This window comes from Symsagittifera roscoffensis, chromosome 9 (assembly GCF_963678635.1).
Source record: "Symsagittifera roscoffensis chromosome 9, txSymRosc1.1, whole genome shotgun sequence".
In the NCBI taxonomy this organism is placed as follows: domain Eukaryota; kingdom Metazoa; phylum Xenacoelomorpha; order Acoela; family Convolutidae; genus Symsagittifera; species Symsagittifera roscoffensis.
The window spans coordinates 1,361,904-1,387,092 of NC_087070.1; the positions used below are offsets into that span (position 1 = coordinate 1,361,904).

Here is a 25,189-nt window from a genome sequence, read left to right on the forward strand (position 1 = left end):
GGAACTTAGAAATGGGTAATTACTAAATTGACCATTCTGAACAAAATTTGACATAGATTATTACCCTGTTGCAATACCCTACACTATTGCAAGGGTAATAAGTATAAATTAATGTTCCGACGATTGAAAATGGCGAGGAACTTGTATTCAGTGTTATTTAGAGTTTTTTTTGCCTTTTTATTTTCTACGCAAAATCAAGTAACACAAATAATGATCGGGCTGGGTTGAGCAATATATCATATTAAAACCCTTTCATTCGTAATTCGAACCACATTAAAAAATTTCCAACAAACTTTCCAAATAACGAGAAAAACCGGTTTCAAAATTTCCATTTTTATCTTAATTCGAGCGAACAAAGCAAGCGAGCAGGCTTACAAGCTGAATTAAGCCTAATTTAAAAACTTAACTTTAAGCAAGTAATATAAAACCAAAAATTTCCAAAAACTTTTGTCCAACTTGTCTATATTTCTTTGACTGTATAATATGCCTAAATTATGCGTCAAATCCTTTTATCACCCCATGCAGAAAACAACTACTCTAATTTGGAAAAAAAAACTTTCAAAACCTTAGTTTTCTAAAAACTTAGTAATCAACAGTGTCGAACGCTTTTGTAAGCTCTACTCTTTTATCACCCCATGCAGAAAAGAACTACTCTTATTTGAAAAAAAAACTTTCTAAACCGTAGTTTTCTAAAGACCATGGTCGGAACATTCTGTGCTACTTGAAAAATAACCGGCTATCCTTGTTAATTTTGAACTTATTATATAAAGTATTTGTCTATTTACTGACTGGTATGAAAACGCGGTTGTCTACTTATTGCTACGCAACCCAAGAGAGCGAATAGAGTTGTGATTATTCGAAATAACTTTAAATGGCGGCGAATTCAATAATGAATGGCGGTGAATTCAATCTCAACTCTCTAAAAACCGTGAAAGTCTCTTTTAGTTTTACCTTAGTTGAAACTTGAATGCGGGAGGGAGGGGGGTATTCTCATGCTCGAAGGACCGAACGCGCAAAAAATCTCAAACAATCAACGCCCTTCAAACTGACTGAACTTATCGCTACATTCTTTCGAATTTTAATTTCTGAGCATTGATTGGCTAATTCTAGAAACTTTCCTCGTTTCACAAAGTACCGCTAGCTAGACGGATTTGACCAATGTCTAAAATTGTCCGATACTGTACCTTCAGATTTACAATTGTTTCAAATATTCAAATACTACAAACAAAAAAATCTACTTACGGAGCTGAAGTAACTTCTTTTCATACAAAGAACGCGTGGTTGCTAGAACAAAACACTCAATTTAAAAACTTAGAGATGAAACGTACAGCTATTCGTAGTTGCTTACTTCTTAGAAACATTATCTCAAAAAAGCGTCCAGTTTTTTAAGTTATTCAGAGATGGCGACTTCTCATGATTCAGAAAAAAAAAACATTATCCCAAACCCCATAAATGTGTACTTTAAACATTTTTTAAAATATATGAATAGAATTCAGCAATTTTAGAAAAAACTGTTCATTGTACCTATTATGGGGCCAACAGTGACATTTAGAGATAACAGCTCAGCCCTGAGTTGGTCATCTGTCAGATTTCCGACATCAGATGCCATTAAGCTCAAACTGAAAATAAGATCGAGATTTCATGAAATTTCTTTTAAGCATTTGTGACAATGGATCTGCTTTAATTTATTTCAAGCGGTAACTTCAATACTCCATGCGGCGAAAATTCGTCAAATTAAATGAGTTAATTAAATGCAAGAAATGTTTTTGATTTAAATTTTGAAAAAAAGTAAAAAATAAATTCCAAAAATTCAATTTCTTATCAATAGATATCAAATTTTCATCAACTAGCCATTTGATTGATTGTAAAAATAGGCAACAGTTTCATTATCTCTAGGATGCAATCAAGATTGGCAAGTCAGGTCATAGGGAAACGAACATCAACAGAAACTTTTTTCCGGCTACTGAAACGAAGATCCGCCGCCTCCCAACCCTGGCTGTGCCTTGCTACTTATATGCTCCACAATAACTTTGTTGGCATCTACAAATCTCTCTACGCAGTTTTCTAAACAAGATTCTGTTTTTGAGGCGAAACTAGTTGACATTTTAGTATCTGCTACACATGTGTCCCAGCATTTAGAGGTCATTTCTTGGACTATTGAGTTGAATTGTTCCATCTGACTTGCTTTGGAAATGAAAGATTGAAGTTTGGGGTCTTTCATCAGCTCAGGGTCCGCCATATTCGATCTCTGAAAACAACCTTCAGTCGAACTCTATAGATTACACCAGATAAAACTTGTGATACAATGAAAAATTCAACTTCAAAAAAAAAACGAGAAACACAACTACTCATATTAAACAAGCTTTTAGTTTTTCTCCGAGAGTTCACTAAGCCAACAACACGTGTTAACATGACCATTGATCCAAAAAGCAAAAAAAAAATGCCAAAAGAAATTGTCATAAAAAAACTTTGAGGGATTAAAAAGGTTGAACTTCTAAATTTTATGCTACAACTAACCTTATTTAATTAAAACAAAAAGAATTGTTTTTTGCTCTTAAACGGAATCAAAATAAATTCATTAAACCGACAAAACAGAAGTCGAATTTAGGCAGAAAAAACTCTAGGCGAAAAACAAAAAAAACTAAAATATACCAGTCAGTATTTTAGATAGTATTTAACAAACTACAGGAACTAATCAACGCCACTTTAGACAACAACCAAAACTGCTTACAGCGTAAATAAAAATCCTCATGTCAACTAAGCCAAAAAACAAATGCCGACAAACTATAGTCCTAATCAAATTTCCCGGAAAAAACTTTCATTTCCGACAAAAAAACAGGGTCCGGATGGGCCTCGAACCCCCGACCATAGGTTGCAAAGGCAACCGCATTACGTTCAGGCCAAGTGAAAACGGGTGTGGAAGTTGCTAAGGTTCGATAACAAAGCAATATCAAGTTCTTACAAATTTGTAAAAGCTGTTATAAATCAATCAAAAACTCGACTAATTTTTGAAAAGCCGATTTCAAAATATGTCACAATCTCAGTCAGCTAATCAAGCTGAATCATTATTTACAAATTTCTATGTTATTACAACTGGAGCATAAAACTGCTAGTTTTTAAATCAACAAAGATGAAGCTCTCGTTAACTTTTTAGCCAAAAAAATTAATCGCATGAACAACTCGCAATATAGTTTAGCCAAAACATGTAGCATGGACTAAAAACTGCACCACAGTGCCTTTGACAGCCATCACAAGAAGCAACTTTCGAATACGATGGAATCTCAAATTGTAAAATTGCTCAAACTGACTTGTAGTTCAATTTGGCTCACGATAAGAATGACCTGATTTGCGAAAACTTGCTAACGGGATAAAACCTCCCGTTGTAAAACCCTAGCAAAAAAAACAAACAGTGAAATTATTAGAAAAAACAATTTTAGCTTTTTTTTGAGAAAAATCAGACCATGTTCCGAAGGGTTTTATGTGATTTTATTATTGAATAAATTTTAACATTGTTTGACTACCCAATTCGCGCAATCTGGCGTTGATTTAGTATTGTTCCGATTTCTTTCGAAGAAAGTGACGGAATATTTAAGCTCGGGGTAGTTTTTTATATCATCCAAAAATCATTGTTGTCTTAAGATTAACTTTAAAGTCATTCCACTTTGTGATCATTTTTTGAAAAATTATAGGGGTTTTAAGGTAGCCAAAATGGTCAAATTGGGACAATTAACGCGCGATATGTAAAATAGAAATTGTTCCATCTTAAAAATCATTCCAAAGTAGTTGCAGCAGGCTCTTTCTCATAATTACTACGAAATTAAGAGCGGCGAAATTTATCACTTTGTAATTTATATGGCGGGAGAGGCGGATGATTTAAAAAAAAACTCGACATTTTTTCAAATTTTTTTCATTCTTTAATAGAACACAAAGCATAAAAAACTCCGCCCTGATAGAAACAGTCTTGTTGATTTTAATTGCGTTTAGTTACGAACAAAAGTAAAAAGATAAGTCAACTCTGCATCTAAAAAGTGATAGGTTTCTCACATAGAAACGCGTCCTTTTGACCACTTAATTTTTCGCAAGCCAATTTGGAATGATTTAGAACTGTATTATATGACTGTTGAGGCCACGAGTCAAAATAAAAAGCGCGCATTAACTATACCAAACTAGCCAAACCCTTAATACCCATCACTTTGCGAAACATTATCACAAACATACTTCTTTTCAATTTTCAGCTCAGTAAATCAATATTTTTCAGATTGCATAAAAATTCCGTCAAAAATAGCTCGTTCAAAAGTTGAAAGCTGTCTAGAGAAGAATTTCTGAGCATTAATTGGCTAATTCTAGAAACTTTGACAGCCATCACAAGAAGCAACTTTCGAATACGATGGAATCTCAAATTGTAAAATTGCTCAAACTGACTTGTAGTTCAATTTGGCTCACGATAAGAATGACCTGATTTGCGAAAACTTGCTAACGGGATAAAACCTCCCGTTGTAAAACCCTAGCAAAAAAAACAAACAGTGAAATTATTAGAAAAAACAATTTTAGCTTCTTTTTGAGAAAAATCAGACCATGTTCCGAAGGGTTTTATGTGATTTTATTATTGAATAAATTTTAACATTTTTTGACGACCCAATTCGTGCAATCTGGCGTTGATTTAGTATTGTTCCGATTTCTTTCGAAGAAAGTGACGGAAAATTTAAGCTCGGGGTAGGTTTTTATATCATCCAAAAATCATTGTTGTCTTAAGCTTAACTTTAAAGTCATTCCACTTTGTGATCATTTTTTGAAAAATTATAGGGGTTTTAAGGTAGCCAAAATGGTCAAATTGGGACAATTAACGCGCGATATGTAAAATAGAAATTTTTCCATCTTAAAAATCATTCCAAAGTAGTTGCAGCAGGCTTTTTTTCATATTTACTACGAAACTAAGAGCGGCGAAATTTATCACTTTGTAATTTATATGGCGGGAGAGGCGGATGATTTAAAAAAAAACTCGACATTTTTTCAAATTTTTTTCATTCTTTAATAGAACACAAAGCATAAAAAACTCCGCCCTGATAGAAACAGTCTTGTTGATTTTAATTGCGTTTAGTTACGAACAAAAGTAAAAAGATAAGTCAACTCTGCATCTAAAAAGTGATAGGTTTCTCACATAGAAACGCGTCCTTTTGACCACTTAATTTTTCGCAAGCCAATTTGGAATGATTTAGACCTGTATTATATGACTGTTGAGGCCACGAGTCAAAATAAAAAGCGCGCATTAACTATACCAAACTAGCCAAACCCTTAATACCCATCACTTTGCGAAACATTATCACAAACATACTTCTTTTCAATTTTCAGCTCAGTAAATCAATATTTTTCAGATTGCATAAAAATTCCGTCAAAAATAGCTCGTTCAAAAGTTGAAAGCTGTCTAGAGAAGAAAGCCGCACGAGTGAGAGTATTCCTTTTCTTATTCCAAAATCGAAACATTAAAGCGCGCTTAATTTTGTTCTATCTGAAGTTCGTTTAGCCCAATGTATCTCAACATTTAAAAAAACAGTTGGAAAGCAACAATAAACAAGGAAATAAAAACTTTTCTTCAATTTCAATTTTCATTGATCCAATAAAAGTATCACACGCTACAAACCTTTCAATTTCAAGAATTTCATCATTGAGACTTTTTATTTGTGACCCAATCTGAGAACATTTGATCAAAAAGTGTTCCAATTTTGTAAGATTATTTGCGCGCAAAATAAAATGTAACACCTCGCATTTAAAACTGGAACTCGGGCTTCTCGTTGTGTCATTTTATATGAGTTCAACAAGCCTCGAATTTGTTTGAAGTTGCTGGAAGCCTCGAATCGTGTTTGAAGTTACAGCTACAAAAAAAATCAAACCATAAAATAGAAAAATCGGCGTGAAAACTTTTCTCTCAAACTATAGCCAACAGAAATTAACGTGGAGCAGTGTACATTACATTTTATGATCTTGAAGCTCAGGAATCTTTAATGATAGACAATTTGGAGATAGAAACTAAACCACTTTGAGAAAATTGGCTAGAAAACCGATGAATTGAAGTCCACATTGGACATTTTCGATAAATTTTGATCAAATCAGATTTTTCGCAACATTTCTACCTTGGCGGTTGATGAGCGCACAACTTTCCTTCCTTTTTAGAAAGTGCACTTGAATTGACCTCAAAACAAATCAGCCGAGTCATATAGCCCAAAACAATTGAGAATGGTGGCGTCCCTCATGCTGGAGAGACCGAATGCTTGAATTTTATTTTGGCTTATTTTTAGCCAATCACAAATGAGTATTCAAAAATCTCAGGAAAAATGCGAAAATCGCAAAGTGAGCAAGTAAATCCAGGCCATTAGGGTTAATATTGGCAGACTAGATAATAAGCAGATGAACGAAAATAATGCCGGTTGGAAGACGGATTGAAATAAATTTAAAATTTTAATAATAACGAATTATGAAAAATGGAAAAACAAACTAAATTTATCATATCTGCACCTATTATATCTGCATCTATTATACTTATTATATTAACATCTTCTGTTAATATAGGAGAATCTCTATACGCGCAATAAGCTCTATAAAATGCAAGCTCTATATAAAGCATCCTCTATAAAATGCAACTAGCATGTTACGCACCTCCTGTGCTTCGAATTTTTGAGAGCTCATAAAAAAACCGCATATATTGAAAAAAAGATCTGAAACCTTTGAATGTACTCTGACAGAACTCAATGACAGGGTTCGTAATTTCAAATGTTGCTAAGTTTTTTTCTATGAGTTTTTTAATTCAAATTTTGAAAAAACCATTAAATTTGTAAAATTTTTCATATCTAAGTTTTTTTTGAATTATTTTAAAATTACATAAAAAACGTCGCATCTCGGAAACTAAAAGCCTTTGAGCAGTCGCATTTGGACGCTTAGTTTGCAATTCCTGAGAGTACTCTCACACAACCGAAGTACAAGGTTAGGACTTTTCAACTTTTAGAAAATTCTTAAATTAAGGTTTCGAAAAAAATTAATTAACAAAAAAACTTCATATATAGAAAATAAAAGAAATCATGAGCAGTCAGATATGGCGGCGAGATTCGCAACCCCTAGAGTACTCTGGCAGCCCCCAACTAAAGGGCTGGGAGTTTCAAACTATCATGAAAAAAAAATTAAATTTATGTTTTCTGAAAGAATCGCAAAAATGTTATAACTCGAAAACTACAAAAAATCGAGCAGTGACATTTGAAGGCAAGATTAGCAATGCCTGTAAAAACTTTGACAGTCCCCTAACCCCATTACAAAGAAGAGGGCTTCAAAATACAATTGAAATTTGAGAAAACAAGTTTAATTTAAGTTTGCTGAAATTTAAAAAAAAATCACAAACGACATGCCTCGAAAACTTACAAGATTTGAGAAGCAAGGTTCTTAGGCCAGATAAAAAACCTCCGAGAGTTCTCTGACAACTTAAAATTAAAGGGTCGGGAATTGCAAAATTTGAAAAAAAATTGAAATTGAGTTTTCTGAGATTTTTTTTTAAATTACAACACACATCATATCTCGTAAACTACGAAGATATGAGGACAGTCATTATTTGAAGTGAGATTCTCAACTCGCGATAAAATTCTGACAGCCCCCAACTACAAGGTTGTGGATTTCAAAATTTGACAAAAAGTTTCTGACAGTTTTTCTCGAAAACTGAGAGCATTTCAGCAGTCGCATTTGGGCTCTCAGGATTTGATTCATCATGGAACTCCTGGGAGTACCCTCACCGTAGAAAACTACAAGATAAGGAATTTCATCTCTTTTGGATTTTTTAAAATCTAAGTTTTCTGAAAAATTTAAACATAAAATCATAAGACACGTCATATCTCGAAAACTACAAGGATTTGAGCAGTCACATTTAGAGGGAAGATTCGTAATCCTTGATAGTACTGTGACAGCACCCGATTAGAGAGTTGGTAAGTTCAAATTTTGTGAAATATTCTTTTATTCGGAAGTTTTTTTAATCCAATTGTTGAAAAACCATACAGTTTTTACATCTTAGTTCATTTTAAAATGACATGAAAAAAATCTCGAAAACTAAAAGAAAATGAGCAAACGCTTTTAGACGCAAGATTTGCACCTTCTGAAAGTTCTCCCACAGTACCTAACTGCAGCGTTCGGAATTTCAAATTTTGTGAAACTTCAAATTTAAGTTCTCTAGATTTTTTTGGCAAAACAAAAAAAAACGTCATATCTAAAACTACAAAGATTTGAGCAGTCAAGTTCGGAGGCAACATTCGCAACCCCTGAAAGTACTCTGACTGCACGCAACTATAGGGGGTCTCAAATTTTGAGGAAAAAAAATCACAAAAAACGTCATATCTCATTAACTACAAAGACTTGAGCACAATTCCAGGCAAAATTTGCAACTCCTGGGAGTACCCTGATAGCCTCACCTATAGAGATGGGAACTTCAAACTTTTTTCAAATCTAAGTTCTTTGAACAACTTCAAAAAAAGACATCAAACGTCAAATCTCAGAAACTAAGAGCGTTTGAGCAGTCGCAATTTGATGGAAGATTTGCAACTTGGAAACTCCCGAGAGTACCTTCACAGTACCCAACTACAAGGTTGGGAGTTTCAAATCTTTTAAATTTTACCATAAATCATAAAAACGCAATATCTCAAAAACTAAAAGTGTTTGAACAGTCATACTTGAACGCCAGATTTGCAACCTTTGTAGGTACCATGACAGTACCCCACTATTGAGTTGAGAAATTCAATTTGGGTTAGTTTTTTGTTTTGAAAAAAATTGAAAAAAAAAAATCATAAAACACGTCATATCTTGAGAACTACCAAGGTTTGAGCAGTCATATTTGGAGGCAAGAATCGCAGCTCTTGAGAGTACTCTCACAGTACCTAACTACAGCGTTCGGAATTTCAAATTTTGTGAAACTTCAAATTTAAGTTCTCTAGATTTTTTTGGCTAAACAAAATAAGGTCATGTCTAAAACTACAAAGATTTGAGCAGTCAAGTTCGGAGGCAACATTCGCAACCCCTGAAAGTACTCTGACTGCACGCAACTATAGGGGATCTCAAATTTTAAAAAAATCACAAAAAACGTCATATCTCATAAACTACAAAGACTTCATAATTGGAGGTCAAACTCGCAACTTCTGGGGAACCCTGACAACATTCTACTATTAGGCTGCTTATTTTAAACTCGGTTAAATATACACTGAATTCAACTGAAAAATCGAAGAAAAGTCTGAGCCATTGCAATATACGATACAGCTTAAACGTGAAAAAAATTTCCTAAACATGCAAAAATAATACGTTGAAAAACATTAAACGTGGCGAGATAGTGATGCCCGCATTTAAATATATTATAGATCATTAGAGCATCAGGAAAAATGTTTCGCATTAGGAAACTAAATAATCTTATTTACAATTAGCTATCAGTACTTAATAAACAAAAAACTAAAAAAGAACGAGTGATCTCCAGAAGATTGGGGGTGATTTTTTGTTACAAAGTTGAGCATGACGATGAATCCATATCTGGACAATGAATATTCAGTTCAGATCCATATAAACACATCTTGAATGGCTTTCCCTTATAGACCAGATATACTGTTGCTACAGGAATTGCCATCAGACTGTGTTTTTGCTTGAGCGCACGTTTCAACACACTTTGCATGAAACTGTCATGATGATCCTTGAGCAGTTTAATTGAAACATCGTTCAGATACGCCGAAGCCTTGTAGGGAGGAAGGGGTGCAATAAATGGAAGGCTTTCGTCATTGTATATTGTAACTCCTCTCGCTGCTGTTTCCAACTTCTTTTCAGGAACTCCGACACTCACTCCTTCGAAATAGTAATCGTCTGTCACAGAGTACTCAGCGATAACACGCCACTCTACTCTAAACACATTTTACTAGTTTTGATAAAACAGTCAGTGAAATACTGAGTGTTTTGAATCAGTTAGAACCAGTACCGAGCACTGAAAAACAAAATAGATCGCATTTAATTTTTAGAGCGGATCCCAGTAATATTTAAGGATACTACAGCCGTAAGGATATTTTCGGATCTGAACCAATTTTAGGCTAAGATACTCATAACTCTTGATTCATTTTTTTTGCTACGATTCATCTTCGCAGAACTCCGCGTTACTGCATGTTAACTGTCCAGCTGTTCAAACACTGCAGACCTCTTTCAATACCCCTCCCCACTCCCTATTTTATAAGAAGGATTCGTATGAAGGAGCACATTCGATTAGGCTTAACTGTTGAATTAGTCCTTTATGGGGTGGATATCCATACTTGTTTACATTAGGAGTTGAGAGGAAAAGTTTGATAAATCCAACAGTGCTACGAAATAGCATCATTTAAAATCAGTTACAATTTCTATATCTCGATGAAAAAATTAGGCTCATTCGAATTTCCAATTATATGTTTTTTTTAATATTGAGTTTGTGGGTTACTTGTGGACTTATGTTATTTTGAAAAAATGCATCCTTGTTGTCCACAATCTTTTTTCCTTTTAATCGGCAAAATACAAAACAACGTTTCAAAATGAAAAAAAAAAGAAATCAAATTTCATGTTTATTCTTTTGCCATTCAAAGACTTTTTTCCATTAATCTATTACACACTTGAGTCTCGAATATTTATTAGATTGTATTGTTCGTTAATGTAGTCCATAATTAGCGAGAATTCTTCTTTTTTTCTTGGATAGCAAAAGTTGAAACAGTCAGAATTCTTCGAAAAACGCTCTGCCAACGCAACTTAATTCTTTTCAACACACTGGCAGACAGCTCATTTCTGTCAAGATTACTATTTTAAATATATTTTGACAGTTCCAACTTTCACAGACTTCTTTATAAGGTAATCATTAGCTAACTGTTCTGATCCAACTTGACCATGCCTTCTGCCCCATCGCCATCCAAGATGCTTAGCTTTGTGCCCAGTCCACTATTGCTTGTCCGGCTTCAGAATGTGCGACCACAAATCACTACAAACAAATGCTCAAACAAATCAAAGGTACACTTGTAACAGCTTGGTATAAAAATTAACTGAGTCCAGCGGCGTCGCCTTCTCGCGGTGGACCCGAAGCGCGTCTACAGTCGCCGCAAATGGCACCAGTAAAACCCTCCCGTTTTTTGGGAGCGCAGAGAGCATGCTCGAACTGGGTATTTGGTTTCGAAGCAGCCAAAATCGGCTGGGCGGCTCCGTCTATTGATCTTTATCCTATTTTTACGTGCCGGCATCAATCCGAATCCTTTAGCTATTCCCTAAGTTACTCAAAAATTGCAAGCAAACAAGCGAGTGTGTGGTGCCATATATGCAGATCAATCAATCTCAATTGCAGTGGACGCGCAAATTTAAAAGAATACCATAAAAAATTTTACTTCTTCACTTGAAAAAATAATCACATCCCATCCCTTCTAGTATCAAACAGCTCTAATAGACAAAGAACGAAAAATCAACGTGTTCAACGTGTTACAAACACTTGTTCCCAAGCTAAAAGCCCCCCGACTAACCAAAGCAATCCCCTATATCTCAGAGACACCCTTACGGCTAGCCCTACTCCACCCGCTAAACCCCTCAGCTCCCTAAAAGTTAACTGAAATAGCATATCCAGGAAAGCACCCAAAAAGTATCACTAATGTGTGAATTCCAGATACACAAGGCAGTTTTCCAAGAAACTGAAGAACTGAGAAAAATTGTACTCTCTCGTCTGGTCCCAACTACACTGTAGGAGAGAGACCAGCAGCGAATGAGAAGGCCTGCCAGCTGTCAAACATACATCGATGGAGTACGATGACCTGTAAATCGTGGAAGACAGGACTTCGGAAGCCCCAGTTTTCAAAATACTAGCACACAAAAAAGCCTGAATTTCACAAATTTGCATCCCTGCGTGCAGTTGCCCTAAATAACCTAAGGCTTTGGTGGTTCAAATGCTCACAGAAGATAAAGCAATCGTCGTGGGAGACGCTAATGCCCACTAAGCCCTATGGTATCTAAATATACCAGAAGACAACAGAGGGGCCTCTTTAAGCGCAGAAATCACGGACTCAATTTTCATCCAACTAAATGGTCATAATCAGACCCGCTTACCATTTAGTAACACATCTGTAACTTCCCCTGACATCTCTCTACCGTCATCAATATTTAACTCTCTAGCGTCATCGACAAACTTAATATCTCCCTTTAACTGAACAAATCCCGTTCTCTGCAAGAAAAACGTTTAATTTTAATAAGTAAACTGGGATAATTTTACAGAGGAAATAGAAAGCAAATTTTAAACACCGTTTCTATGAACGACGTTAGCAAGGGTGAAAATTTTTAAAACCTTTTTTTTAAAGAAACGTCATTTTAAAGGCAGCAAGGCAACATATACCCACAGAGCGTCAAAAATTTTATACTCCGGCTTTAAGCTACAAAACAAATCAAATCCTGTCTTAAAGACCTCAAATTTTAACTTGACAAAGAAAAGTGCAAAAAAAAGAAAAGGTGGCACGACTTCCTGAGAATGTTTAGCCAGCACGAGTCCAGTAATTTGTGAAAAAGATCCGCTTCCTAAACGGAACAAAATCGGTAGCAGGATCAATCTGTATCTTCCAATGAAACAAAACATTCGAAGGCAAAAGAAATAGCAAACGCGTTTATCGTGCAATTCACTAAATTGAGAGTCCACAAGTCGGACTAAGTGCACCGGAAAACCAAAAGGAAATTTTCAAAACTAAGTTTGAACGAGCCACTTTACTTTTTGCTATGTTTGAAACTGAGGCAGCCATAAAAGCAGCAAAACCATTAAGAGCACTGGGCCCTGATGACGGCGTCTGCACAGTCCACGTCAAATAACTAGAACTATATATAAGCTTTTTAACGCATCTCTTACAATAAACAAAGTTCCTCAAATCTGAGAGAAGAAATCGTTTCTTCGGCGAACCCAAGCAAAGATTCAAAAATCTCAGACTACTGCAGCCCTGCTTCAACTTTAGACCCTGCGGTAGAAACTTTAATCCAACCAACCCTATCAAAATTCCTCCCGAAAACAGCTCATCAGCACGGTTTCCGACACGTACACTCAACAACAACGGCCTTATCTACTCTTCAATTTTATACTAGCTATAGTTTTAATCAACTGCGACCCCCTGAAAGGACTGTACTTGAAACTCTAGATCTCTCTAAGGCTTTCGTCATGGTAAGCCATCGCACTGTTAGAACTGATACGTAACACCAGTGTTCCTGAAAGCTTAACAAGATGACCAACAGGTTATTTAAGTGGCAGGCAAGCCGAGACGCAATAAAGCGAGGACTGGTCTACATCAAATCTGCGTACAGGCATCCCTTAAGGCTCAGTTATCTCACTTACACTTTTAAATTTCCACGTGCACGATGCACCCGAATCCCCCATAAGTAAAACGTCAGTCTTGCGCCAATGACTTTCACTCCTTTCATCCAATTGAGTGAATAAAACACGCCTCCACTACACTGAGTAGCTGTCTCAAAAACTACAAATTTTTACCAGCAGAAAACTTAGTTTTTTTCTCCACCAAAGGTTCATTATGTCTTTATACTTCATCCAATCACAAAATTTAATCTTGACCCAAAAAGTAGCAATGAGAATCTCGCTTTTACCAGTGTACCCTGAAAAAATTGGTGCCAATTTCGATCTGGCTGTTAATTTCTCCGAATACTGCCGACAATCATCAAGTGAAACCATGCGCAGGACAGCGGAACTGAAGGAAATGCCGGGCACAAACTGAGGTCTTCGAAAGACTCTAATAGTAACTTACATAACTTTAATCAGACTGATAATTGATTACGCCTGTCCAGCTTGGCCCCATGATGCCGGTGAGACTTCTTTTACTAAAGTGCAAACGGTGAAGAATGCAGCTCTTCGGATAATGAGCTGGTGCACTAAAATGAGCCCCATTGACCACACAGCCATTGATGAAGCCAACAACCAAAAATTTTCCCTCTAAGACAAGCACTGGTCTCTTCAACAGAACTGACACAAGCCCGCTCAACTAGGCGCACCCTCGCTCAAATAAGATCCGGCTACAGTCCCTACTTTAACACTTTTTTCAATAGGATAGACCCGAACGTCTTCCCTAACTGCCCCAATGCCCAGCACCCCACACTACATTACATCTTGTAAAACTGTCCCAACAACCCAACTTCACTGACCCCAACAGACCTGTGGCTCTGACCGATAGAGCACTGTAAAACGTTCCTTAGCTCTGCGAGAGCTTGCCGGACGCGCCCCTAATATCGGTCTAAAAGCAACAAAGACATGCAACAACACATACTTAGATCGCAAGGGTAAACAAAGTCAGAAAGAAACGGTCATTTAATGACTATTTAAGAACTCCACCATTTTCGCTTTGGACATTATACTCCATTGCGTTTTATCCTGAGTACCAAAAAAAATCCCATAGCTCTGTGAAGCAAGCCACATCATTACAGACTATCAAAGACGCATGCTAGAGAAGAACATAGACAAAATATATAAATCTGAAGAAAAAAATATGTCAGAGCAAAGCTCTATGCACTTCAATAGCAATTTACGAAAAAAAATTTTTTTTGGTAAAATCAACCCAAATTAAGAAAACTGGATCATTGGATAAATGTTTAAATTTTTTTCTGCCGGGAAATCTTTAAATATAAATCCAATTCGAAACTAGAAGTCGGTCACGTTTTTTTGCTCCATTTTCACTTTCGTAATTGGACAGCGCAATTCACCTAATTAGTAGCACTTCACCTAAATTGAACTGACCTCGAAAAGTTCATGTACACCGAAAAGCAATCATAAAAGCTATAATATGTCATTAGAGCAACTTTCCTGTCAAAAAAAAAACTACCAAGAAAAAACTTTTAACTGTCTATAAGCTAAAATCACTTCATAAAAAATTCAATTTTTGGCTAAGAAAACTTGTCAAAAACTACTTTTCGTGATGTGCTATTTGTACCATAGTTCATTGACAGCAAAAAAATCTGTTCTATTTGTACAAACATTTTTCATTTTACTAGTCTGATTTTAAATTTTCTACACAAGCAAAGCTGAGTTTCTCATCACCTGCGACACAACGCAAGCGCCGTATTGCAAGTAAGCAAATAGAAACTAAAACTTAAATAACACAATCGAAAAAACTTTAAGCAATTAAGTTTGAAATCAATCATTTTTGCCTAAGGTAGCTAAAGCCAAAAAAAAGCCGAACAAAGCTTTTACGCGAAAAAAAGGAAAAACAACATCAAAGTTATTAATTTTACAAATTACACTAAATTGAAAAAAACTTGCATCTACGATGATCATTGGTGACAGCACAATAAAAGACCTCGATGAGGTTACTAAGCAGACAAAACATGAGCAGACAAACGATAGTCCGACATTTCAAATTTTCCTGTAAAAAAAATCAATACAAATAATGAAAAAAAAAGATATGGCCGGGACTCATACTCCAGACCTAATGAAAAACAGGCAACCACGCTACTTCTAGGTCAAGAATGAAGGAGTCTCGAAGTTGCTGCGGTTAACTAATAAAGCAACTTCAATTTCTTTCAGATTTGTAAGAGAAATTCTTAACGGGAAAAAATCTAGTTCACAATTACAAGACACTTACTTTCGCAAGTGTAAAAATGTAAGGCAAAAAAAATATTAGACTAACAAGATCTTATTCTCTATACCGTTTTCGGCCATGCCTCAGCAACCAAACGGCCATCCCTTACCGGGTGTCTCTCGATACGAAAATATTTTAAAAACGAAGTAAAAACTAACTAATTAAAAACTTGTCTACCGCCTACAGTATCGCCTGATTGAAAATTGTTCCGACTATTTGAAAAATGATGAGGAACTTTGTTTTGGGGCGTGTTTTAACTTTTTTTCTTTTTTCTTGTTTTCCACGCACAATCAGCAACCACAAAAAACCATCACAGAGAGTTGAGTGATATATCAAAATTAACTCTTTTCAGCCGTGTTTCGAACGAAAATCCCAGTGTTGAAAAACCGGTTTTAAATTATTGATTTTTAGTCTAAATTCGAGCGAATATAGCGAGCGAGCACGCTTATTTTGTTGATTATTTGAAGAAAAAAAATTGAATTTTTTTCTTGTCATTTTTCTTTAAAAACTGTTGTCCTGATTGCTTATATTACTATGAATGTCGAATATACCTAAAGGATAGTTTAACGTCAGATCCTTTTATCAAACAATGCAGAAACAATTACAAAATTTCTTGTAGTTTTTTGAGGACTATGGTCGGAATATTCTGTGATACATGCACAGTAGCACCGGCTACCCTTGTTTCTGTTTATAAATGATGTCCTATTTTTGCAAAAATGAGATTGTTTATAAATTTTGGCATTTGTGAAAACCCATCACTACTTCGGTTGTTTCGGAATCGTTGCAGGAGAGGTCATAGGCGATGAGCATGAGAGCCGAAACATGGGCCAAAAGATTAGGACACATGTCAGTAAACCAATGCATCACTTAACTAAAAACGGACTCCCTGAGCAAGCAAGCCGAACATTTTTCTTTGTTTAATAATATCGATAACTTTGAATCTATTAACTCAAAAGGCGCACATTTTAAAATATTAGACGGAATGCTCGCAACTGCTTGGTTAAAATCATTCACAGAGGCCAATACGCTTAGAATCTTGCGTTCAAACAATCATGCATTTATATTGACATTTTTTGGACCCTATCAAAAAGAAAAGAGGGCTCAGTATGGAATTTTCTTAGCCGTACCGATTTTTTATCAGTTGCGCCGAAATCATATTTTGTTAAGATGCTTCTAATTCAATTTTCGTCTGACTTCTAGTTTAACGTTATTTTGGCATGACAGACTGGCAATTGGTGAATCCTTGCTCCGCTACGCAATATTGGGCACAACTTGTGGAAAGCTCGTTAATAAAAACTTGCCGTCTTCTACTAGGTTGTTCTCTATGTAAGTTCTAGTTAAAACTATGAACGCCTTGTGAAAACATGATTGAGACCTCCCGTTGGGCACTCATGCTAGCTCAAGTTCCTCATTTTAGGAAAAGTCGATGGTGAAGATGCTACTTCACAGATTTTGGGTGATATATTACAATAGGTGGTAATTTTGAGTATAGTGCATGTATTAAATTTGAGAACTATGATGGATAATGTAGTCATTTCAGTTTCAATCAATTGTTTATGCTACTAAGATAATTTATGCAAATACGCTAGTCTACCAAATGAAATTGTTTTCAAAAATTCAAATTTTTGCCAGAAAAATTTGGCTTTTGAAATAAATCACAAATATACTGTTCCAAGTATAAGCAAAAGCGATCCAGCTATTTAAATTGATCCTGCCAACTATAGTAATAAATCACCAAAATTTGGAGTTTTGATCTCTGTGCAATTTTATATTTATCATCCATGCAACTTTCAAGAATATTTGGAGAACAAACATGCTTCTCTACCGAGTTTAATTATTCTACACAGCGATACACTAGCGATACAGAACAGGAAAAAATTGAAAATTCGAAAAAATTATATATATATAAAAATGAATAAGGTTTTTTTGAAACAAAAACATGCCAAGAATGAGAAATAGCATCGGAAGATTTTCTACCCAGCGGTAACAAAACCGAAAACACCTTGTCAGAAAAATTTGAAGTCGAAAAAAAATAAACAAGACTAATGAAAAGCGAAACACACAAACCCTCGCACTCAAAACACACAAACACTCAAAAAACTTTATTTTCTCGTCAAATGATACAATACAATATGAGGCCACTAAACTGATATAACAGAAGCCGACACCCATTACAACTTAAAAAAGAAAACAAAAAAAGCCGGAAAAAATTCAAAAAGTTTAAGAAAAATAAGAGGTATTTACGTCCCCCACACGTTTTTTTGCCAACGTCCCACACCTTTTTTTGCCAACGTCCGCACACCCTCAAAACAAAGACAAGCACACACGGAAATTTCTCGATCATCTAAAGACACAATACGAGTCCAATAAGGCGATATAATATAGGTGGCAGCTCCTAAAGCAAATCCTAAAGCCGGAAAAAAATTGTTTTCATGAAAAGCTTGAGCTAAAAACTCTATTAAGATTTTTAGCCTTTTGTGTGATCCAGATATGAGCAGAAAAAATATGTTTCCGTTGAAACGACTCGAAAATTAGGTCACTAAGCCGATAAAAGATAGGGCGAAATCATTTGGGCAGAAAAAAAAATTAGCAAAAAAACTACATATATATACTAAGTCACGGTTAGTAAAATCAAAAACACCAGAGGCAGATAACAACACTAATAGCAATTATCATGTAAATAAAAATTTTTAAAAAAACAATTCTACAATATAGCAACTAAGCCGACAAAACATAAGCAGCCAAAATTAGCCCACAATTTTTTTTGAAACGGACTATTTGCTGTTAGAAAAAAACGCGTTAATTCAGATTCGAACCTAGGACCTTTGCTGTCCCAGGCGTATTCGTTACATTCAGACTAAGTGTGCCGGAGACGCATAGAAATTGGAATTCATTATTAACTGCACCTAAATTTACCATTCCAATTTTGACCATTCTGTGAACAAAGTTATCGCAAGAGTAAAAACACCATAAGCTAGTACGCTTAGACCCTCTCAAACATTTCATTAATCAGTTATCATAATTCGTCTAAATTATTTGGGGAAAGAATTACCAAAACCTACAACTTCGCCGTCCAATGACTGTAATTCTGACCAACCTTGCATATTCAGAATCTTCAGGAAGCGAGAAGCGTCTTTCTGTCCACGTACTCAATTTGTATCTCAGCTTGAAGTCTACCCTGAAAAACTTGATCGATAAAAAATCCCGGGGTTTTCGCGCTGCTTAGAGAACCAGCTTCTTTTCGCCAAATACACATCCAAGGCGTTCAGAATCTTCTCTTCTGTAATTATGCCTAAATGATCGTTCTTGTTGAAGGACAGCAAAGGAGCTGATAATGGTACCAACGAGTAATGATTATTTGTATGAGGCCTTGTAATGCTTGACGAGCCTTGTAGCTGAAACAGAATATCTCTAAAGCATTATCACCGAATACATTCAGACGCAGAAGTGAAGCTGCACTTCGCAGACAAGCAAAAAAGGCAAAGAGCTCTAAAAATTCAATCAATTACAGAAATAAGGCTTGAAAGAAATACTTACAGATTAAGATACTTACACAGGCCTTACACACAAAAGCATAAAAACCTACTCTTGCCCTTCAAAAAAGGCAATACAAGGTTACCAAGCCATTATAACAAAAAAAAGTCGAAAAAAAATTATACAAAAACAGAATCTGTACATTTATAAATTATAGAAAGACTTTCAAATAGAGTAAAAATGGCTTAGATCAGAAGAAACGTCCATGCTCTGGAAAAAAGCCGACAAAAAATAAGCAGACAAACGATATGAAAGACGAAATTAGACAAAAAAACTCCATGCATGTCGAAAAGACGGTCCGAGCGGTCCCACCCTTAGGATCCCACGGCAGGCACTCTTTCACGTGACAGCTGGAGGGAGCCTGGAAGTTACTTATTTTTCATAGTAAAGCAAGGTCAATTTCCTATAGAAAAAAAGCGTAATAGCAATAAGCCTAGTTTCCGATTACAAGCACACATGCGCTCGCAAGTAAAATAGTATTTCAGTGCATTGAAACCATGAAAAAGTAACAAAATACTTCATCGAAAGAACAAATGGGTATTTGATGACGATATCCGCTGCGCGTTTGGTTTGAAAGAAAGCAAACAACATTCCAACTTTAAAAAAACTATTTTTCAGCCAAATTTTTAGATTGTACACCTATCTATTGAAGGCTTCTTAAAAGTGCACAGAGTTTTCATACTTCTACTATTAAAAACGCGGATTTCGATTTACAAATCATAAGATACAAGTGAATTTGGCTTCGACAAAATTAGAAGGAGTGACAAAACTTGAATTCACCTTTGTCTGGAGTGGCAAAACTTTGTCTGAAGAAAAAAACCCATCTCGAGCACAAATATTCCGTTACTTTCGTTACGAAAGTCGGAACAAAAAGTCTAGTACACGGTTGCAATATTTTTGCTCTCGCAAGTGTAAAGAATATGCTCAAGTATGATTCTAACAAACTAAAAGCATCCGAGTAAAAAGATTAAAATTAACAATGTTTATTTCGCCGAACAACTCAAAAATGAAGAAAACAATTTACCGAACGAATAATTTAGTTTCAAGTCTTCAATTGAACAAGACTGTTCGTATATCAATCAAAGCCCTGAATATTCCGACTAACACCCTTAACTGGTCTCGAATAATTTTTGTTCAAAAAATTGTATATACAACAAGACTGCTCGTATCAGGGCGAAGCCCTGAATGTTCCAACTGCCTTTTAATGTTTTTGGAGCAGTAATAACCTATAAAAAAAATTAAAGGTAATAAAATAAAATGAAAACTTTTTTCTGAAATTTGAAATTTTTTATGAAAATCATCCCCCCACACGCCATATTAAGTACAAAAGGATTGATTTCGCTCCTTGTAACAGATCAATTATGGCAAATAAGCTTCTTTTAACCAATTTGGAACGATTTCTAAGACGGATTAAATCTCCGCTTACGCGTTATTAGGGCGAAATTTATCGCGCGTTAATTGTCCCAAATTGGCCAAAATGGCTATCTTTAAACCCCCATAACTTTACGAAAAATGATCACAGGTGAAATATCTTTTCAAATTTAAGCGCAAGACAACAATACCTTTTGAATGATATAAAACAATTCCGTCAAAAATGGCTAGGTAAAAAGCCGAAGTTTGTCTGAAGAAAAAAAAACCCACCCGAGCACAAATATTCTGTTACTTTCGTATCGAAAGTCGGAACAACGAAATGTGTACTGCCAATATCAAATACATGCGCTACAAATTGAGAAGAATTGATAAGATCAACTATGGTTGGCCTCCATTCAATTTGAAACGATTGTGAGAGCGGATAATTTGTTACGCATAAATAATTCGCGAATTGAAACTATCAAAGTATTATTCGAGCAGCGATGCCATCCGCAATTTAGTATAGCACAGCATATGCTCGATTGGCAATCCAAAGATTTCCGAATCCATACCCATACGCTGTACAGTTGGTCTGAATTAAAAAAAACCACCCCAGGCATATATATTCCTCACTTTTTTCGGAACAATAACAGGCTTGAAGAGATCAAAACTTTAAGCAGTACTAAAATTGTTCAGAGTTACTCATTGAATCTGCAAATTTCTGAACCTAACTATAGATGGCGCTGGGCGTAAGTACGGGTGTTCGGAGAGCTAGGGTCTGATAAAAATATACATACCAAGAAAGTTCCAAGCTATCGTTTTGAGACATTGTTTTGTTTTTATACCCGTTGGTCTACAAGAATTGAATTTTGTTTAAAATAACTATGTTTGAGCCTATCTTTTCTCTTTGTTGATTGGACATCTTGCATGAAAAAAACTGGAGGGTACAGAAACAAACTTTGCTACCGCTCCGAAAAAAATACAAGCGGAAAACAAACCGTTTTGTAGAAAGAAAATCTACATTCCGATTTGTTGAAGGAGATTTGTACATATTGTCATGGCCGTAGCCTTGAACACTCGATATAAAACGAAAACAACTCAATAATAACTGTTTTGCACAGTTTTAATTTTTAGACTTAACATCAGAAACGATACCGGAACTGTAGCACACAAAAATTTTCCAACTGTTTAGGCAGGGATTCAGGGGCGAATTCAGGGGGGGGGGGGGACGCCTCTTCCTCTTCCAAAGATTTGACCCTAAACCAACAAAAAGAATCCCACTTTGGTATGATTTTATGACATGCATTTTCGGCTACCCGTTTTTTCAAAAATTTGCTTGCGGCGCAAGAAAACTTGGCCTAAAAAGGGTCTTTTAAGTGTTCTCGGAAAATCAATTTGGTCGGCCTAAAAAAGGTCGACAAAATTTTCAAACATTTTTTGAAAATCCGATCTCCGCCACTCGAGAAAATCCTAAATCCGCCCCTGTCGGGAGTAGCGACAAAAAATCAGAACAGTTTCAAGCACTTGCAGCCCATAACCCACAAAGCTCTTGTTACTTGAATTTGTTGTACTTAAAGAATAACTTTGTTCAGAGCAGGAACTACAGTTCAAATGATTAAAATTGCATCAATTAACCCTAATCAAAGGACTCTATGACCGTTTGTTGGGCGCCATGGCATGGCAACGCAGCTTACTGTATCTATTTTTACTTAATTAGCTCTAGCCGCACAATTCCAAAGATAAATGCCTTGATAATTTCCCTAGTTATTTTTTTTTAATGAAGTGAGGATTTTATACATGACTCTTATATTTTCTCAAAGGAGTTTTAGACATTCTAAAATTGCGTTAATTCCTTACACAGAGGCGAAGCGGAGCTTCGTGCCACTTGCGATGCATTAAAAAGCAACAATTTATTTCATTGTTCCTGTAATCATTGAAGACGCAAAAAATAACAAGAATCTGTTTCATTGTTCCGGTAATCAGTAAAAATCATAATTTCAGATATTTCGAGACAACCCGACCTCTAACTTCCAAAAGCATGGACATTTTCACTAAATGTACTGAATCAGATACTCAACTTGAATTGACCATCAAAAAGCAATCAAATGAGTTAGTTGCGAGATTCTCAAAAACTATTGAGATATTCTCAAAGAACCTTCGGAACATTCTGAGCTACACATTCATACACGATTTTTCATTCCTCCTACAACCTCGCTTAAGAGATAGGACAAAAAAGTATAGCGTGGAATGGCGAAAAATGTATTCACGGCTAATAACTTAACCAGGAAAGCTACTGCAAAATACAAGCAAACTGTTCAAAACATAAGAAAATGATGCGTATACCTCTACAATGAACGGCTAAAGCCACGAAACTGCTGAAAAACGAACTGATATCTGAATCCTACATACTTGTGGTGCATATGGCCCTGGCTGGGACCATTGTGATGTTTTTCCTGGCGATTCGACAGCAACAAGTGGTTGAGTTGAAGACTCTTCGTAAGTAGGCGGATCCATTGACTTTACCCGGGTAATTTACACTATATTCAAAAACAACGGCCAGCAAAGAAGATATTTATCGATCTGTTGTTCTCTGGCGAAAGAGTAAAATAGTCGGGTGGCGTAAATATGAGAGCTATTTAACTGAGACAAAAATAATTTTATCCGTTTGTTCAGGCGAAAAGAAAAGCATTTAATCAAAAATGAACAAAAGTAGCTTCGTCGAAGTGAAAAGTCGCTGTAATATAGTTAAATACCATTATCACAATTTGAGAACTTTTCAAAAATTACAACTCAAACTCTTGCGTACATATAAAGCAAATGGTAATATCTAAAATAGCATATGATATTTTCTTTTGTGCGGTTTCAAGCCTACGACTCTCAGAAGTAAAAAAAATACCATCATGTGGTTGAAAACCGGAAGCTATAACACATTATGCATTTTTGCTGTTAGATGGTTGAACAAGCTTCGATGTTTGGGTTTTTATTGGTGAACGAAATCAGATACAAAGACTATATATGAATTTCCTTTTTATTCTTTCCTTGAAACTAATTTTTCGAACTAGCTGGTCCGACAAAAACGGACTTCATAGCTCGTTTTTTTCCTCCAATTAAAATTGAAACTTAATCAAGACGAATAAAGTTTAACGCAAACAAATTTCTGGATTGCTAGCAAACTTTGGGAGCATCAAATTTCTGATAAAACATCAGCCCTTTCTACAATTAGCACTTGGTCTTTCAGGCGGTCAGCTTTTACATAAAAAATGCTATCAATTTAAAACGTATCCAAAATGTTAATATGCTAAAGATGCGAAGCTGCACTACGCTCTCAGAGGATACATTAGGAAAATTTTTAAGAAGCTGCTTCAGATGATTTCATTTTTCAGATGACTTAATCTTGCATAATGCGACACCGGGGAACCGTGCTCAGTATCGGACGTGTCAGAGATAACACTAACGAAGACCATTTATTACCCTTCAGCAAAAAAAAAATATTGTATTTCCTATTGCGATAAAACACATGCTATTAACTGGCCTATTGGTTGTTCATGCAGCATTTTGCAAGTAATTAGTGCTTTGAAATCTGGACTGTTTCCGATTAAATCTCCTCACAACCCATACACCCCTCATATGTTCACTTGTTCACGCTGACTCTTTCTTTCAGAACATCAAAAATAATTTTCAAGTTGTTCGACTTCGAAAACTTATTATAACCAATAAACATGCACACAGCTATAAGCCAATCGCTTAACTAGCTAAGCCTTCGGTCTCCTGCCTAGTCAATTGCATTTTTATTAACGGAACTCACATAAACATCAAGAAAAACATTTTCTCCAGTTAGTTTACAGATTCAAAATTGCTACACTGATACATCTGGAAAAAGTGCAATTGTGGTATAACAAAAGGTTAAGTATAAATTCCATTTGAGTCTAAGATGGAGATTTTTGTGCGGTAGGGAGATGGGGTTGAACAAACTTCAAAGACAGTTCCAATTACTAGTTGAATGTAACAAAATCATATCTGAATCTCCGTCTTTGCTCTTTCCTTTAAGTGACTTTTTTCAGTGTATGTCGAAAATACGACTGAAAAGTTTCAAAAGAATTTCACGTATTAATGAACACAAATGAATCCAATATATTTTTTTCTGGTGGCAAAGAGCTTTTTGTCAGCTTTTTAGTTTATAAACACTTCCGATCACCAGTTGACATTCTACAATTCGACGCCACTAAACCCTCTCATTTTAAAACTTGGAAGGCATTTAAATTTCATAATTCATTTATTGAGAATCAAGCCAAAAAAATTAAGCTCGCCAAAAGCTGATAACTTTCTAGTTTCAAACAATAATCAATGGTCTGCCATGTCATATTTCGGATAACATTTGGACATTTCCAAGGTTAATGTAACAGATGCGAACTGCTTCGCGCTCAGAAGAGAAATAAGGTAACTTGAAAAAGCTTCAGATGATATCATTATTGACTTATCTAATTTGACCAACAGCTTTGGATCAAATTCACTATCTGATGCTTAATAGACAGACACTTGGCGAGACCTTCTAAGTGTTGGCACTCACATTTTTTGTTAAATGTAGAATTTGAGCTGTAAGAAGATAATAAAATCGGACTGATCACTTTTAAGTTAAAAAAAGCGAAGTCACTTTGTATCCCAAGCATCTCGTGTTACGTGCCTAGTCTGGGCTCTTTTCC

At 35.6% G+C, this 25,189-nt stretch overlaps 1 protein-coding gene and 1 long non-coding RNA gene across 2 annotated transcripts in view; both read right to left on the bottom strand.

Moving 5' to 3' along the window:
- LOC134854592 (uncharacterized) overlaps positions 1-25,189 on the bottom strand; it is a 343,397-nt gene that overhangs the window by 6,725 nt on the left and 311,483 nt on the right. Inside the window, exons 2-3 of the mRNA XM_063870914.1 lie at positions 1,525-1,616; positions 1,243-1,284 (exon numbers count right to left, since the gene is read on the bottom strand). Coding sequence (XP_063726984.1) covers positions 1,243-1,284; positions 1,525-1,609 — 127 coding nt within the window. The 5' untranslated portion in view covers positions 1,610-1,616. The remainder of the gene's footprint in view (positions 1-1,242; positions 1,285-1,524; positions 1,617-25,189) is intronic.
- Positions 9,327-23,603, bottom strand: LOC134854643 (uncharacterized). Its single transcript, XR_010164423.1, has 3 exons — positions 18,703-23,603; positions 10,880-10,990; positions 9,327-9,902 (listed from the first exon to the last, which is right to left on the bottom strand). It is a non-coding gene; the product is annotated as an uncharacterized LOC134854643 (long non-coding RNA).